The sequence below is a fragment of the Carcharodon carcharias genome, chromosome 7 (assembly GCF_017639515.1).
Source record: "Carcharodon carcharias isolate sCarCar2 chromosome 7, sCarCar2.pri, whole genome shotgun sequence".
Lineage (NCBI taxonomy): Eukaryota > Metazoa > Chordata > Chondrichthyes > Lamniformes > Lamnidae > Carcharodon > Carcharodon carcharias.
In genome coordinates, this window is record NC_054473.1 from 110,859,774 (window position 1) to 110,876,987 (window position 17,214).

The following is a 17,214-nucleotide window of genomic DNA, read 5'->3' on the forward strand; positions in this document are numbered from 1 at the left end:
AACCCTAAGATCAAGAGTTCAAATCTCACAATGGCAAAACTATGAAACAACGTAACTTCATCTGAAACAGATGGAAGTGGATTTTAGCTTGGCCTAAATAGCCAAGTGGTTATGATACTGGATTTGTAACCCCAAGATCAAGGGTTCAAATCTCACAATGGCAAACTATGAAACAATGTAACCTCATCTGAATGGGAACAGATGGAAATGTGTTTGTTTAAAAGATTATCAATTTTTTAAAAGATTATCAAGAGTTCAAATCTCACAATGGCAAACTATGAAACAATATAACTTCATCTGAAACAGATGGAAACGGGTTTGTACTCGAAAGAGTTACAAACTAAGGGCATGATTAGCTGTTCCTCTTTGGACACTAAACAGATTTACACTAATTTATAATAATTCATCTTAAACATAATTGAGGCAAGTGATTTGCTGTGCCCAGAAAATGGTGCCAACAAGGGGTACTTGCAGCATCTGTCATTCAGTTGTGGCATTTGATCGCTATGCCAGATCTTGCCCCCATTACTGCTCACTCAACCCCGAAGTGGCATCTGCATTACCCCCTCTTTAAAGGAAAGCATTACCATAGATAGCAAATTTCTAAGATGTTGTTTCCTGACAAATTACTTGTAGATAAATCGGTCCCCAGCAGAGGAGGATTATAATGATGGCAGTACATTGAGACTTAATTCAACACAATGGGTTCTGCATTAGGTTCACCCCACACCAAAGGAACTTAGGGGCAGGTCACACACACACCCACACAGATTATTATTAGGCAAGCGAAACACTTGCCAATTGAGCAGAGAGTGGGAAATCAGACACAAATGACTGGTCTGGATACAACTGCTTAGATAGAGACAGGTGGAGTGAGGCAATAAAAGATCCCTCAGCCACAAGAAGAAAGTGCTCAAGAACATACTGCACACAGCCTTTTATTTCTTTACTCACACATTGTAGTAAACAACATCCAGTTAACTACCTCCCCAGCCGCGCCAGAACTGCACAGCCGAATCACTGATTAGGACTGGATTCCAGGAAATCCGAATAAAATAATACAAGTTAGCCAAAAAATGTCAAAGATAAAGGCTGCCCTGGGGATCAAACAGCTCGGCATGGTGCACTTGGGGCACTCAGCATCATTATACAGAGCACAATGTGCACCCACTGCTCATTTTCGAGAGATGCAGGTTAAAGCTAGTAGATGTCATTGTACATTTCTGTGTCTATGTGAAAAAACATTGCTAAAAATCTAAAATCACCCATCTGACTGAGAAAAAGGATGACCAAAATCTAAATCTTAAAAAAGGATATGAAACATCTTTCAAATTATAAGCAATAATGTGATAATATGTTACAGGAAATGTGTTGAATGTTCACATTTGAGCTGTGAAAACTACACAGCAGTACAACCAGATCTCTCTTCCAAACCTGGACTGTGTTGGACATTGCATCACCTTGGATCCAGCATGGCCTGCCACTGTGTAACTGAGGTACAGTACAGATCGGTCACTGTATAACACTGCAGGTGAGGTAATGATGGGTACAGGTCTGTCCATGGAGGTGGGAGCAGTGTGATTTCAGATAAACTGAATATCTCACAACATTAAAATGTATTAAGTGCAATTTTTACCACAATGTGTGTCATCAATATATGGAATTAAACCACTGATGTGTTTCCTCTGTGTAAATTCTGATGATATGCTGGACAAAAAGAGCACCCATAAACAATCCATTGTGTGTGGGCACTATGCTCGTTTAAAATTGATTTAAATACATTATCATAGATATAAAAGATTAATTCTAATTTCTGTTTCTCTTCCCCCACAAAAAAAGCTACAGGAATCTTATCAGTAGCATGAGCTGAGTGGAACCTGGACACAGATAAATTCATTAGCTTCAGCTTGGGATGCTTCTACCTTAATTCCCAAACATAACTAATATAAGCCATGATTTACACATGGGGGTGGGGGAGAGGGGAAAGCTGGGAAGAAATAGGAAGAGGAGGAGGGGGAGAGGAAGAGAAAGCTGTATGATGCTGGGGCAATCAACTTTAGTGAATTATATTATTCTTTTAAAAAGTGAATTGTGTAATTATTCAGTTTTTGAACACAAATTTGGAGATATGGAGACGCTTCAGTGGGTGCCAGCTGTGCAAGGGTGGCATGGGCTGGTGTCCGAGAAGGGCAGGGGTGCATTGACTAGCAGGTCCGATGTCCAACATGCAGTGGCTTACAGATCAACCACAACCATAAAATTACAGCCATATCTAACTAAAGCAACTGATTCTGATGACGGAAATGGGATCCCAACCTGGTGAGTTTAAAAACTTTGTACAAGACTGGTGGATTTCAATTTTATTTCATGGGAGACGGTTAAATGGGTTTTAATATTTCTCTGTCTCAGAGAAATTATCTAACAATGAAGTCAGTCTCTAAACTGGAAAGGGCAGAGCTTAAAAGGCATAAGTTTTAGTAAGGGCTACTCTGTTAAAAAAATTACAAATTTTTTAAAAAAAACTTATGCTTGAATTTAGAATCTTTTGAATGAAACAGTGAGTGTTGATCATGTTTGAAGCAGCTACTGATAATATGACTCCTTCAATGGGTCAGGTTGAGGAGAACGTTCCTCCTGCTCCCTCCCAGTCTGATGAGGTCTGTTCACACCCACCATTTTAAAACTGAAAAAGGCTGAATATAGTGAGACCACTATTCCCTGCCAGAACAGAGCTGACTGGATAATTCTCCTGCCAATCACACTTGGAACCCGTAGTGCTGTGACTGGGATTGATGTTACACACACACAATTTGTATTGTATAACTCTCCTCCACTAACTGCATTCTGGAGAAATAATCCTGCTGTACTCGGGGTGAGACTGCTTGCCATTGTTTATTAGTAAACAGACTGCTCCAGTTTTGGCCACAAGGTCAGAGACTGTTTGCTGTAGTTTGAGTAAATTAGAACCCACAAGTCCCACCCACCCTCCATCGTATTGGCTCATGCAACAATATCAATGTTTCTTCCATTTAAATAAGAAACTTTGAACAAAGACAGTAAAACAAGTTTTTCAGATTTGTGTGGCTGACTGGCACATCTAATTATTGCATGACCCAATGTTGACATAAATAGGCAGCAATAATAGATCAAAGAATAGGCAGCAACGAGGGGCTAATGAAAGTTTCAGCAAAATAACAAAGCCCAAGGATCAGTAGCAGGGCTGACATGATTTATCATAGTGCAAAAATTTCAATCCCCAACATTTCCCTCACTGCCCCACCCCTCACCTGAGTGCCATGAAAGTTTAAAACAAAGAGCTTGGTGCATTGTAGTTGCTTTCGGCAGTCTTGTGAATAAAAAGAATTTGACATTGTCAATTTTGGAAAGCAGGTCACCAAGACGGGAACTTTAATTGCAAGGCAAAATGTGTAGCCCATCCCTACATGTGGCGAACATTACTATTCCATTTCTTGATTGCATTTTGAAGGTTTTTAGGATTCAGTCTTTTTTGGTATTGTCCTATCTTCTATTCAGGTCCTTCAAATTGTGGCACAGCTGAGCCTCACAAATCACACTGGTGTATACCAAAATAGCAACTGGTGCACCTGATTTTATAGTAGGTTTTTAGCAAATCTTTCACCATTTATACAACCGGTGGATGACTTCAATTCAACATCATGACACTTTTTGGATATTAATGAACAACCTTCAATCAAGGTAAGTGTGACCAGAGAATACCTTTCGCTGCTCTCTTTAATGAGATATATCTGATTTAAATTCTATTGACAATAATTTGCTCCATCACTTCCTGTAAGAATGCACCAGTGTGATCTTGATGTTCACCAGTGTGCGGGATGCTAGTGTTGCCCATTACCAGCATCATTAGCAAGAAACAACACTAAGTCAAGTATATCACTGCAAAATGTAGATAAAGCTTCCGCTACTCTCATTGCAATGTGCCCCAGCTTTAACCCGAGAAGAGCAGCTCCTACAGAAGCAGTGAGACTTTTTCTGTATTGCCCACAGCAGTCAGCCTTGTGCCCTTAAGAAAGCCATTTGACAAGAGCTAAGTCCATATTGACTCTCTGCTCATGAAGCTATTGACTGGGCTTTTAAAGTGTTGTGTGACAGTGCGATTAAAAAGGGGACAAAGAACCTACTCACATTGACTGAGTTCAAATAACAAAATTGTAAATTATGGCTGCTAGAGAACTTCCCAAATTGCTGTTGACTGGGATAATTTCCATTGCTGTGAAACGAAGATTGGTTTGAAATGAACAGAATTTGATCTCCATTGTGGAAGAGAGGTGGTGAGGGTGTATTTTATGGAAATTCAGGTAAGGATTGGTACAAAAGCAAAAAATGAAACATCTCTGGACTAGAGAAATTATTGTATGTGGCTCATTACCTGGGTAAGCAGTGATAGTGCGAAGACTTTTTTGGGGACATTGAAGGGGAGCATTGGGGAACAATGATCAGTGCAAAGGCAATACCATGTGGGAGGAATGAAGGGGGGCATTACAGAACAATGATCAGTGCAAAGAGAAATGAGGGGGAATGTTGGGGAACAATGATCACTACTCCACTTTGAGGTTCTCACAGACCTATAAATTCTACACAATTAACACAGGAATATTGCCCAACCCACGTACTGAGAGTATAAGTAGTGGTAAAGGACTCTGCATTGCAAAGGCTGTGGGGCAGCCCAACAAAAAGGCTCCATGGTTCAGTCAGTCCCACAGCTGGCAATTCGACAGTTGAGCGTACAATGTCCTTTGACAGATGGCCCGTCACACACAATAAGTTGGCTCTGTTTCACGTGGGTGTTTCCTCTCCAGCTGATCATTGCGGCCTGCCCGCTGGTGCCTGATTTCCAGGTGTTTGTTTTGTACCTTCTCAAAGTGCTGCAGCAGTTCACTGTAGTCAATTTCTGAAGGGACTTGCCTGTTGGGGGTTGTGGGCTTCTCACTGGGCCTGGAAATCAAAACAATTTCAGTCAATGCAAGACAAATAGGAGGAGATTAAATGGACGTTATTGTTGGGTGAAAATCCTGAAACTCATGACCCCACAGCATTACCAGACAAGTACGACAGCGATTCATCATCACCATCACAAGATCAATTAGGGATGGACAATAAATGTTGTCATCGTCAGCGATGCCCATGCCCTCAGGGTGAATTTAAAAAGAAAACCCAATTTTCCGGCTAAATGGGGGCTACTGGGAAAGCTTGGACATTGCTGGGATGCAGACAGCTTTCTTTAAGTTAGCTCTGGCAATCTCGGTTGAACTGGCAATGTCAGTTCAGGCAATCACAATAAATGTCTCGCTCTGATGGTGTGAAGAAACCTAATAATCCTTACCTCAACTCTATTTTGAGCTTCTGTTCAGACAGGGATCAATTGGGAGCTAGGTAGACATAGGGTAACCCGAGGATTTGCACTGTAGTTAACTTCTGCTGTACCAGCTCTGAGATATTCCTTACAGAATCAAAGAGAATGCAGCAGTGAAGGGGACCCTTCAGCCCAATGTGCCTGTGCTAGCTGTTCAAGTGAAGCCACACTAATCTCCTTTCTTTGCCCTGTCCTAAATTTTCTTTTTACCTAACCAATTTCTTTTTAAATAGGATTCGTGTCTCAACTATTTACACGTGGTAAAACTTTCCATGATCTAGTAACCGTCTGTCCTAAAGAGACTATGTTTGACTTCTTTCTTTGTTCTTCTAGTGGCCATCTTCAGTCAGTGTCCTCTTGTTACTAATACATCAACCAGTGGCAAAAAATCTTTCAGAATTTTGGAAACCACTCAAATTCTTTCCTAAGCCCCTCTATTCTACAGAAAAAAAGCCCCAAAGTTCTGAGCCCGTCTTCACATATCGCACCTCATGTTATTGATATCATTCTGATAACACTTTGCTGTACTCTTTCATCCCTATAACAGGCCACCAAAAAGAACACAGAATACTCCAACATTGAGATAACCTGTATAAATTCAACATCACTTGCTTGCTTGTATATAAAAACTATACAAAAGTCGGAATAAGCCAGTTGTTAGGCAAGCTACTGGGATACATTGCAAACTTGTATTTTCTAAAAGAGAGCTGGACCAGTTCTTGGCTGGAGCAGAAAGTGCACCTTAGAATAGAACAAAGAAAAGTACAGCACAGGAACAGGCCCTTCGGCCCTCCAAGCCTGCACCGATCATATTGCCCGTCAACTAAAACATTTTGCACTTTCGGGGTCCATATCCCTTTATTCCCATCCTATTCATGTATTTGTCAAGCTGCCTCTTAAACACCACTATCCTATCTGCTTCCACCACCTCCTCTGGCAGCGAATTCCACACACTCACTATCCTCTGTGTAAAAAACTTGCCCCGCACATCTCCTCTATAGTTTCCTCCTCTCACCTTAAATCTATGTCCCCTAGTAACTGACTCTTCCACCCTGGGAAAAAGCTTCTGACTATCTACTCTGTCCATGCCACTCATAATTTTGTAAACTCCTATCAAGTCGCCCCTCAATCTCCGTTGCTCTAGTGAGAACAATCCGAGTTTCTCCAACCTCTCCTCATAGCTAATAGCCTCCAGACCAGGCAGCATCCTGGTAAACCTCCTCTGCACCCTCTCCAATGCCTCCATACCCTTCTGGTAATGTGGTGACCAGAAGTGTGGCCTAACCAAGGTTCTATACAGCTGCAGCATGACTTCCCAGCTTTTATACTCAATACCCCTGCCGATGAAGGCAAGCATGCCATATGCCTTCTTGACTATCTTATCCACCTGCGTTGCCACTTTCAGTGACCTGTGGACCTGTAACCCAGACCCCTCTGCCTGTCAATGCACTTAAGGAATCTCAAGAATGATACTACAGAGAGAGATGGAAGCCACTCGGCCCATTTTGCCTATGTCAGTTCTTTAGTAGAGCAATCCAATTAATCCAACACAGCTTCCCTTTCCCCATAGCCCTATAATTTTTCCACTCAATTCTTCATCAATTCTCTTCCAAATGTTATCTGCTTCCACCATCCTTTCAGGCAGTGCAATCCAGATTGTGTTTCATCATGTCATCTCTGATTCTTTTGCCAATCACCTTAAATCTCTTTCCTTTGGCTACCAACCTGTCTATCATGGCAATGCGTTTCTCCTTATTTAGAACAAAGAACAGCACAGGAACAGGCCCTTCAGTCCTCCAAGCCTGCGCTGATCATACTGTCCATCAAACTAAAACATTTTGCACTTCCGGGGTTCGTATCCCTCTATTCCCATACTATTCATGTATTTGTCAAGCTGCCTCTTAAACACCACTATCATACCTGCTTCCACCACCTCCTCTGGCAGCGAATTCCAGACACTCATTACCCTCTGCGTAAAAAACTTGCCCTGCACATCTCCTCTAAAGTTTTCTCCTCTCACTTTAAATCTATGTCCCCTAGTAATTGACTCTTCGACCCTGGGAAAAAGCTTCTGACTATCTACTCTGTCCATGCCACTCATAATTTTGTAATTTCTATCAAGTCGCTCTTCAATCTCCGTTGCTCTAGTGAGAACAATCCAAGTTTCTTCAACCTCTCCCCATAGCTAATAACCTCCAGACCAGGCAGCATCCTGGTAAACCTCCTCTGCACCCTCTCCAATGCCTCCATATCCTTCTGGTAATGTGGCGACCAGAATTGCACGCAATATTCCAAGTATGTCCTAACCAAGGTTCTATACAGCTGCAGCATGACTTCCCAGCTTTTACACTCAATATCCCTGCCGATGAAGGCAAGCATGCCATATGCCTTCCTGACTACCTTATCCACCTGCGTTGCCACTTTCAGTGACCTGTGGACCTGTATATCCAGATCTCTTTGCCTGTCGATGCAATTAAGGGTTCTGCCATTTACTGTATAATTCCTACCTGTATTAGACCTTCCAAAATGCATTACCTTGCATTTGTCCAGATTAAACTCCATCTGCCACTTCTCCGCCTAAATCTCCAACCGATCCATATCCCGTTGTATCCCTTGACAATCTTCTTCACTATCTGCAACTCCTCCAACCTTAGTGTCATCTGCAAACTTACTAATTAGCCCAGTTACATTTTCCCCCAAATCATTTATGTATACTACAAACAGCAAAGGTCCTAGCACTGACCCATGTGGAACACTACTAGTCACAGCTCTCCATTCAGAAAAGCACCCTTCCACTGCTACCCTCTGTCTTTTGTGACCAAGCCAATCCTGTATCCATCTTGCCAGCTCACCTCTGATCCTGTGTGATTTTACCTTCTGTACCAGTCTGCCATGAGGGACCTTGTCAAAGGCCTTACTGAAATCCATGTAGATAACATCCACTACCCTTCCATCATCGATCATTTTTGTCACTTCCCTGAAAAACTCGATCAAGTTAGTGAGACACGACCTCCCCTTCACAAAACCATGCTGCCTCTCACTAATACGCCCATTTTCTTCCAAATGGTAATAAATCCTGTCACGAAGAATCTTCTCCAATAATTTCCCTACCACTGACGTAAGGCTCACCGGCCTGTAATTTCCTGGATTATCCCTGCTACCCTTCTTAAACAATGGAACAACATTGGCCATTCTCCAGTCCTCTGGGACCTCACCTGTAGCCAGGTGAGGATACAAAGATTTCTGTCAAGGCCCCAGCAATCTCCTCCCTTGCGTCCCTCAGTACTCTGTGGTAGATCCCATCTGGCCCTGGGGACTTATCCACCTTAATATTCTTCAAGATGCCTAACATCCCCTCTTTTTTGATCTCAACATGATCCAGGCTATCTACACACTCTTCCCTAGACAAATCGATCGCTAAGTTCTTCTCTTTGGTGAATACTGATGAGAAGTACTCATTTAGTATCTCTCCCATTTCTTCTGGCTCCACACACAGATTCCCACCTCTGTCTGAGTGGGCTTACCCTTCCCTCTTGCTTTTTACATATGTATAAAAGGCCTTGGGATTTTCCTTAAACCTGGTTGCCAATGACTTTCCATGACCCCTTTTAGCCCTCTTGACTCTTTGCTTAAGTTTCTTCCTACTTTCTTTATATTCTCCACGGGCTTCATCTGTTCCCAGCCTTCTAGCCCTTACAAATGCTTCTCTTTTCTTTTTGACTAATCTCACAATATCCTTCGTTATCCAAGGTTCCTGAAACTTGCCATACTTATCCTTCATCCTAGCAGGAACATGCCGGTCCTGAATCCTTATCAACTGACGTTTGAAAGCCCCCCACATGTCAGTTGTTGATTTGCCCTCGAACATCCACCTCTAGACTAGATTCCTCAATTCCTGCCTAATATTGTTATAATTAGCCTTCCCCCAATTAAGCACCTTAACCCGAGGACTTCTGTTATCCTTATCCACCAGTACCTTGAAACTTACTGAATTATGGTCACTTTTCCCAAAATGCTCCCCTGCTGAAACTTCGACCACCTAGCCGGGTTCATTCCCTAAGACCAGGTCCAGTATTGCCCCTTCCCTAGTTGGACTATCTATATATTGTCTCAGGAAACCCTCCTGGATGCACCTTAAAATTCTGCACATCCAAACCCCTAGCACTAAGTGATTCCCAGTCAATATAAGGAAAGTTAAAATCATCCACCACAACAACCCTATTGCTTTTACATCTTTCCAAAATCTGCCTACATAACTGTTCCTCAATCTCCCGCTGGCAATTGGGAGGCCTATCGTAAACCCCCAACATTGTGACTGCACCCTTCCTATTCAGGAGCTCTGCCCATACTGCCTCACTGCATGTGCTCTCCGAGGTGTCCTCCTGTCGTACAGCTATGATATTCTCCTTAACCAGCAGTGCAACTCCCTCACCTCTTCTACATCCCTCTCTATCCTGCCTAAAACATCTAGATCCTGGAACGTTTATCTGCCAATCCTGTCCATCCTTCAGCCAAGTCTCTGTAATAGCAACAACATCACAGTCCCAAGTACTAATCCAAGCTCTAAGCTCATCTGCCTTGCTTGTTATACTTCTCGCATTGAAACAAATGCATTTCAGACCCCCAGTCCCACTGTGTTCAGTAATTTCTCCCTGCCTAATCTTCTGCTTAGTCCTACTGGCCATATTCACTAGTTCCCAGTCATTTATTTCACCTGCTGACCTATTGCTCTGGTTCCCAACCCCCTGCCATACTAGTTTAAACCCTCCCGAGTCTCACTAGCAAACCTCGCAGCCAGGATATTGGTGCCCCTCCAGTTTAGATGCAACCCTTCCTTCTAGTACAGGTCCCACCTGCCCCGGAAGAGATCCCAATGATCCAGATATCACAAACCCTCCCTCCTACATCGTCTATTCAGCAATGTGTTTAGCTGCACTACCTTCCTATATGTAGCCTCACTGGCATGTGGCACAGGGAGTAATCCTGAGATTACAACCCTAGAGGTCCTGTTTTTTAACTTTCTGCGTAACTCCCTGAACTCCCGCTGCAGGACCTCGTCACTCTTCCTACCTATGTCGTTAGTACCAATATGTACCACGACCCCTGGGTGTTCTCCCTCCCCCTTCAGAATCAGAGTCATCCACCAGAGAGGCAACATACCATCCTGGTGTCTCTTTCACGACTACAGAAGTGCCTTTCTGAGCCCCTGACTATAGAGTCCCCTATGACAATTGCTCTTCTGTGCTTTGACCTTCCCCCTCCTGCTGAACAACAGAGCCAGCCGTGGTGCCACTGCTCCAGCTACTGCTGTTGTTTTCCCCTGATAGGCCATCCCCCACCCCAACAGTATCCTGTTAGATATATCTGTGAGAGAGGGGGACAGCCACAGGGGATTTCTGCACTGACTGCCTGCCTGCTCCTTCTAGCGGTCACCCATCTATCTGTACCTTGGGCGTGACCACGAGTGCAAAACTCCTGTCTATGACGCTTTCCGCCACCTGAATGCTCCTAAGTGCATCCAACTGCTGCTCCAACCGATCCATGCTGTCTGTGAGGAGCTGCAATTGGGTACACTTCCTGCAGATGTAGTTGTCTGGGACACTTGAAACGTCACAGATTTCCCACACCCCACAGGTGAAGAACTTCACCCCAGCAACTGCCATTTCTGGAACTATTTAATAAATTAATATTTACTGAACCAAACCCTTCATGATTTTGACACCTCTATCAAATCTCCATTTATCCTTCTCTGCAGCCCAGCTTTTCAGTCTCTCCACATAACAGTAGTCCCTCATCTCTGGTAACATTTGAGTAAATGTTTTCTGCAGCCGCTCTGAGGCATTGACATTCTTCCTAAAGTGGTACCCAGAGCTGGACATAATACTCTAGCTGAGTTTGAACCAGTGTTTAATAAAGGTTTAGCATAGATTCCTTGCTATCGTACTCTATTTGTCTATTAATAAAGCCAAGGATCCCATATACTTGTCCAAGTCTATTACTATTCTCACTGTTATTTGCTACTTTTGTAAGTGTTTTTTTTAATCAGCAAACTTTGAAATTATGCCAAGTATTTCTCAATCGAGGTCATTAATACATTAAAAAGGGCCGTGGTCTTAATATCAGAGTACAAGTATACCAATCACAAAGTTGTGCCATAGGGTAGCAAGACCATAACAAAGTAAAGCAAGCACTAGGCTATATTTCTAGAGATAGAATTGAAACGTAGGGAAGTTGTGCGAAACCTATATTGAACATTGGTTAGACCACACTTAAGAATACAGTGTGCAGTTCTGGTCACCATATTAAAAAAAGGATATAGAGGCACTGAACAGGGTTCAGAGAGGATTTACGAGGATGATACCAGAAATGCATGGGATTTCATATCAAGAAAGATTGACAGGCTGGGACTCTCTTCGCTCAAAAAAAAAGGCTGAAGGGTGACTTAGTAGAGGTCTTTAAACTTATGAAAAGTTTTAATAGAGTGGATACAGAGAGAATGTTTCCACTTGTAGGGAAGATCACAACTAGAGGCCATCAATATAAGATAGTCACCAAAAATCCAATAGGGAATTCAGAAGAAGCTTCTTTACCCAGAGTGGTGTGGAACTTGCTAGCCACAGGGGGTGGCTGAAGCAAATAGTATATATGTATTTAAGGAGAAGCCAGACAAGCATTTGAGGGAGAAGGAAATAGAGGGTTACAATGGTAAATTTAGATGAGGAAAGATGGGAGGAGACTTGAGTGGAGCATAAACAGCAGCATGGACCAGTTGGGCTGAATGGCCTGTTTCTTTGCAGTATAATCCTATGTACTCCTATCCCCGCTGGGGTTCCTTAGCCATCTGTGTGTCCAGGCTGCCACTGGACCTCCAATCCCAGGGGCTTTAATTTTGCTGACAATCCTATTATGTGGCACTTTGCCAAGTGTCTTTTGAAATTCTATATTCACAACATCAACTGCACTACCTTCCTAACCCTCTCTGTTACTTCAAATAACCCAATCAAGTTCGTCAAATACGATTTACTTTTAACAAATCCATGCTGACTTTTATTTATTAGCCCATACTTTTCTAAATGCTGATCAAATTTGTCCTGGATTTTGTCTCTACAAGTTTCCTCACCACCAATATTCGGTTGACAGGCCCATAGTTGCCAAGAATCTCCTACTCCTCTTTTCCAAACAGTGCTGTAGCATTTACAATTCTCCAATCCTCTTGGAAGATTGTGGTCAGTGGCTTTCAATTCCCACTCTCACTTTCCTTAGTGTTTCTGGAGGCATCCCATCTGAATCAGGTGACTTTTCCACTTTGAAAACTGCCAGTATTGTTACTACTTCCTCCTTTACTGCTACATTGGCAGCATCAACTTCTCTAGTGAAGACTTATAACATGATTTAATAGTTAATATAAGAATTGTCCATGTGACCTTCAGGACTCGATTTGATTGAGGGGCCTAGAGAGGAAATTTCCAGGCATTTTGCCACTTTTATCCTGTTTCACTTTTTGCCCCTCCCAGGAGATCATACGACCGATGAAAAGCAAGAAATCTCTAGTTGCTTGGTTCTAGGCACCATGAATGTGGTATAGGCTTGATGGACCAGTTGGCCTTTTTCCTGCCTGTCATTTTCATATGTCTGTATATTGGATGCCACTCTGCACAAAGCCATTTGCTTTTAAACTAATTTTTATACCATTGAAGATGTAAGTACCTTCCTGCATCTTAGATCTCACTATTCCTTTCCTTGTAACCATCTTTTGACTTGATTTCTTCTTCCCTCAACACATACAGTGATCTGCAGCCACCAGCTATAAACTCCCTTTGCTATCAATGCCCTCCTGGAAGTTTCTGTATTTTAGCATACCTCACAATTATAGTTTGGTATGATCAAACTTGGATATCATTCCTCATTTGCCCAGGTCCCAAGCACTTATCTAAAGAGAAAATAAAACCGCACCGATATCCATGGCCCCTGTCTATCCGCATCCCACCAATCCCAAATCTTTCTCAACTCCTGCTCTTCTTCCCTTTCCCAGATGGACCACAACACAGGATCAAAGAGAATTGAGTCCTTTCAGTGTCTTAATTCTTGCCACAAGCAGCTTAAGTGACCAAGGGTGCAGAGCATGAATCAGTGTCTCTACTTCTCAACAAAGTCCCCTCTTACCTTGTCAACCCAAACTCAATACTATTGGGTTCCTAATACATGAAAAGAAATCTAACACTATGTTCAAAACTTTATTCTTATTGCTTTTTTTTTAAAATGGATTTTCTGTTGATCAGAAAAGATGGCTGCTACAGGTCACATGATCATAGAACTGGCCCTTTGTTCTGGGAGCTACCACCAGTAGTTACAAGAACAAAATAATTCCTCGCTCAGTCTGTGGAATCTCATATCTCAGACCCCTTGTCATCAATGAAAGCAGAGAAAGTGGCTCCCCAACTTAAACTATCACAAGAGAGAGAGAGATCGAAGCTCGTTATATCAGAAGGGATGGTCATAACCACCTCGTCTGTCTCCTAAGGGGGACAATGGAATTCTGGCCAGAAGCACAGAAATCAATTGTTAAGCTGCAATTAACCCTTAATGGGCCATGTCATATGACTCAAGCCTCTGGCCTCTTGGACAGTTTTAACATTACCTCTTTGGCCTCCCAAGCAGACTGCTGTTTCAACGTCAACTGGAAAGGACTATAGCTGCTCAGTCGAGCAAACAGTTAGTGACCGTCTCTCAATTCCACAAAGCCTGCTTGATTTTAAAATCTTTGAGCAACACCTGCCAAGTGGTCTGAGCACAGAAAGCCCATCATGTAGCAGTTCCATTCCTTTCAAGGATTTTTGTGTTATCCTCTCCAACCAAAAACTCATTGGACTAAATTCAGCCACAAAGGAAACACCCTCTGGACTTTGACTTCTTGGACCCTGGAAATCATTTGAACTAATATTCATTTCTGTGGTTCTTGTACTGTTACTATCCATAGTTATAAAACTCCTTTCTTTTGTACACACAATAAAGGGGCTGGGGGTGGGGGTGGGTGTACGTGTGCATTACAGTGGGAAGTTGTCAACAGTCCACCCTGGGTTTTGAATGTGAATAAACTAACCTTCTGAAGTAATCATAATGTAAGATTGCTGCAAGCTATTAGTAAATTGGATCATACAAACTGTGTGTTTGGGAAAACACTCCACAGCATACTTTAAAAATAATTTAAAACACTTTCTGCTTACAAACAGGTGATGCGAGAAAAGAAGTACAGTTTGCCTGTCTCTCTCCTGTTCGTAACAATATATTAAAGGCAAAGCAATAAAAACTACATAATTTCAGCAAATTACAACCAAAAAACTCCAGATTTCAATGCATATATATGTTTTTGTAGAAAGTGAGCTTGGTGGATAAGTCTTTACCCTGCCCACATTACAGTAGTGCGATATATAGAAAAGGAAGATTCCAGGCCATGCTGGTTTAGTCAAACTGATCGGAATGGGTTGGTGGGTAGAAGGCAGTAGAAATTGCTACAAACCCACCTCGCTGTCTTTGGGCTAAAGAGGGAATAAAAAAAAATTTGCTAGGCTCCCTATTTCTGATTGCTATACAGGGCCCTGTTCGACACTGGGAGGAAAGACAAGATTTGATGCAGCTGTGATGACTCTTATGGTGGAATAACTTGCCCAACATTTCCCCGTCCAGGCTCTCAAATGAAGGGTGGCCACATAGATGAGGTATCACAGTCAGTGCCTTTGAGAACGAAAGGGGTAAAAGTTGGTAAAAGATAAGATAGCAAAGTAAAGATGAAGAAAACACTTAGATTTCTTTAAATTAACATTTTAAGGTGCAGCATGTGTGTAATTTGAGACAAAGTGCAATAAATGTGACAGTTTTAGAAGGAACAAGTGACTTTGGACATATAAGACCATAAGACATAGGAGCAGAAATTAGGCAATTTGGCCCATCAAGTCTGCTCCGCCATTCAATCATGGCTGATAAGTTTCTCAAACCCATTCTCCCGCCTTCTCCCCATAAGGTTCTCAAAACCGTCTAACATTGGGTTTTTTTAAACCTGTGTGTTTGGGCTGTTGGCAGACTGATTGATAGAGATAGATAGCTGTGATTACTCGGTAACTCCATTATTGTTGCTTCTTGTGACCACCAGGGTGAAAGGAGGCAAACTGGATTGATGTTAGGAATTGTGAGATGGAAAAAGCCTATGTTCACTAACCTCTCTGAAAGGCTCTATTCATGGGCTTCATTCATGCCACAGCCTTCTCATCTTAATTTAAAATGCTGATATTTCTCAAATAGAGGCTTGAAATAGAAGGATTGCTGATGCAAGGAGTTCAGACTTAAGACACTTAATTTTTTTGGTTTCAGAGGCTGGGTGATAAATGCATTGAGTAATTAATAGTTTACTTTAAGGTGGGTCAACTTCATACCCCTGGTGACTCAAGGTTGCATGCTGGGCATTATAATTACTGTATCAAACAAAAACGGAAAGTGCTGGAAAAACTCAGCAGGTCCGACGGCATCTGTGGAGAGAGAAACAGAGTTGAAGTTTCGAGTCCGCTCTGAAGAGGGGTCATACGGACTCGAAACGTCAACTCTGTTTCTCTCTCCACAGATGCTGTCGGATCTGCTGAGTTTTTCCAGCATTTTCTGTTTTTGTTTCAGATTTCCAGCGTCTGCAGTATTTTGCTTTTATATTAATTACTGTACCGGAGATATCCAAATGTCAGCATGAGTCAAGACACAGGCAGGAGTTAAAGGTTTTTGAAGGTTTCTCAGGGACAATTCATCAGGGAACAATACTGTCAGTCATAGGAAGCTGGCAGACAGCAGTGGCTTGTGTGCTCTATCAGGGCATTTCTTCACATATGGAGTAAATAGGTAGATTCCCTCTCTCAGGACTGAGTTCAAGTTAGCTATACCACAAGTTGGAGAGGGTTTTACTCTCATCAACTGAGAGAGAGATGACAGTGCTGGGCAGGAACCGCTTCCATGTTTCTTACCTGGACTCAGGTGAACTGGAATCTCAGGTAAACACTGCTAGTTTACCACAGCACCTTAGCCTTGCTCAAGTGAGATTTATTTTTTGAAAAATATACTTTATTCATAAAATATCTGGAAGAACATTACAAAACATATCTAAATCGCCATCACAAAAAGTGCTTGCTTGAGTGAGATTGTCTGATTCTTAACCCTGAGCATCCTACTGGACTTAGGAATTGGGTCGAAAGGACCCAGGTTCATCCCATCTAGTTGCATCACAGTCAGATGAAAAGCAAAAGCAAACTCGTTTTATCACCCAGTCTTGGCCGGCATCTGTTGCCTTCAGCCTTCAATACCTAAAAAAAATAATCGTAGTTTAGCTGGAGGTCAAAGGGCAAAGCATGCTGGTTGAAAACAGACCAACTGGTCATTCATTCCCCCTCTGCTGTTTCTGGGGTAACATTCAGCACTAAAATAGCTGTCACATTGAACTGTACAATGAGGCACTGTGCTTGAAAGCAAGTCCTCCTTGTCTGTGAGGTGCTTTAGGATTTTTAAGAGGTGTGATAAGGAACATAGGTCCGGTGATCTCACCCGCTGTTTTCACGGATGGAGTGAGGTTGCCTAGCTGTTGATATCAAGTGTAGGGGCTACCAAGAAAAAGCAGCATGGTAATTCACAGAAAGAGCAGCTTTTCTGCTGTGTACACCACGCAAAATGGCTGCAATAATCTAGTTATTTTGAGGAGATGGAAGGAAAAAGGAAGTTGGTGGCTCTATATTGTAACATGGGAAAATTCTGCTGTAAATATACATGAAAAGTCTAGGTGGGAGTGTAAAGGA

The 17,214-nt window shown here is 42.4% G+C and overlaps 1 protein-coding gene across 5 annotated transcripts in view; it reads right to left on the reverse strand.

The window, feature by feature from the left end:
- Positions 1-925: 925 nt before the first annotated feature.
- vac14 (vac14 homolog (S. cerevisiae)) overlaps positions 926-17,214 on the reverse strand; it is a 449,264-nt gene continuing 432,975 nt past the window's right edge. For 4 of the 5 annotated variants that reach the window (XM_041191735.1, XM_041191734.1, XM_041191731.1 and 1 more), the window contains exon 20: positions 926-4,974. In XM_041191735.1, the coding sequence (XP_041047669.1) occupies positions 4,791-4,974 (184 nt within the window). In that variant the 3' untranslated portion in view covers positions 926-4,790. Of the gene's footprint in view, positions 4,975-16,542; positions 16,729-17,214 lie in introns of those variants that run through there. The other variant, XM_041191737.1, reaches the window with a different exon arrangement.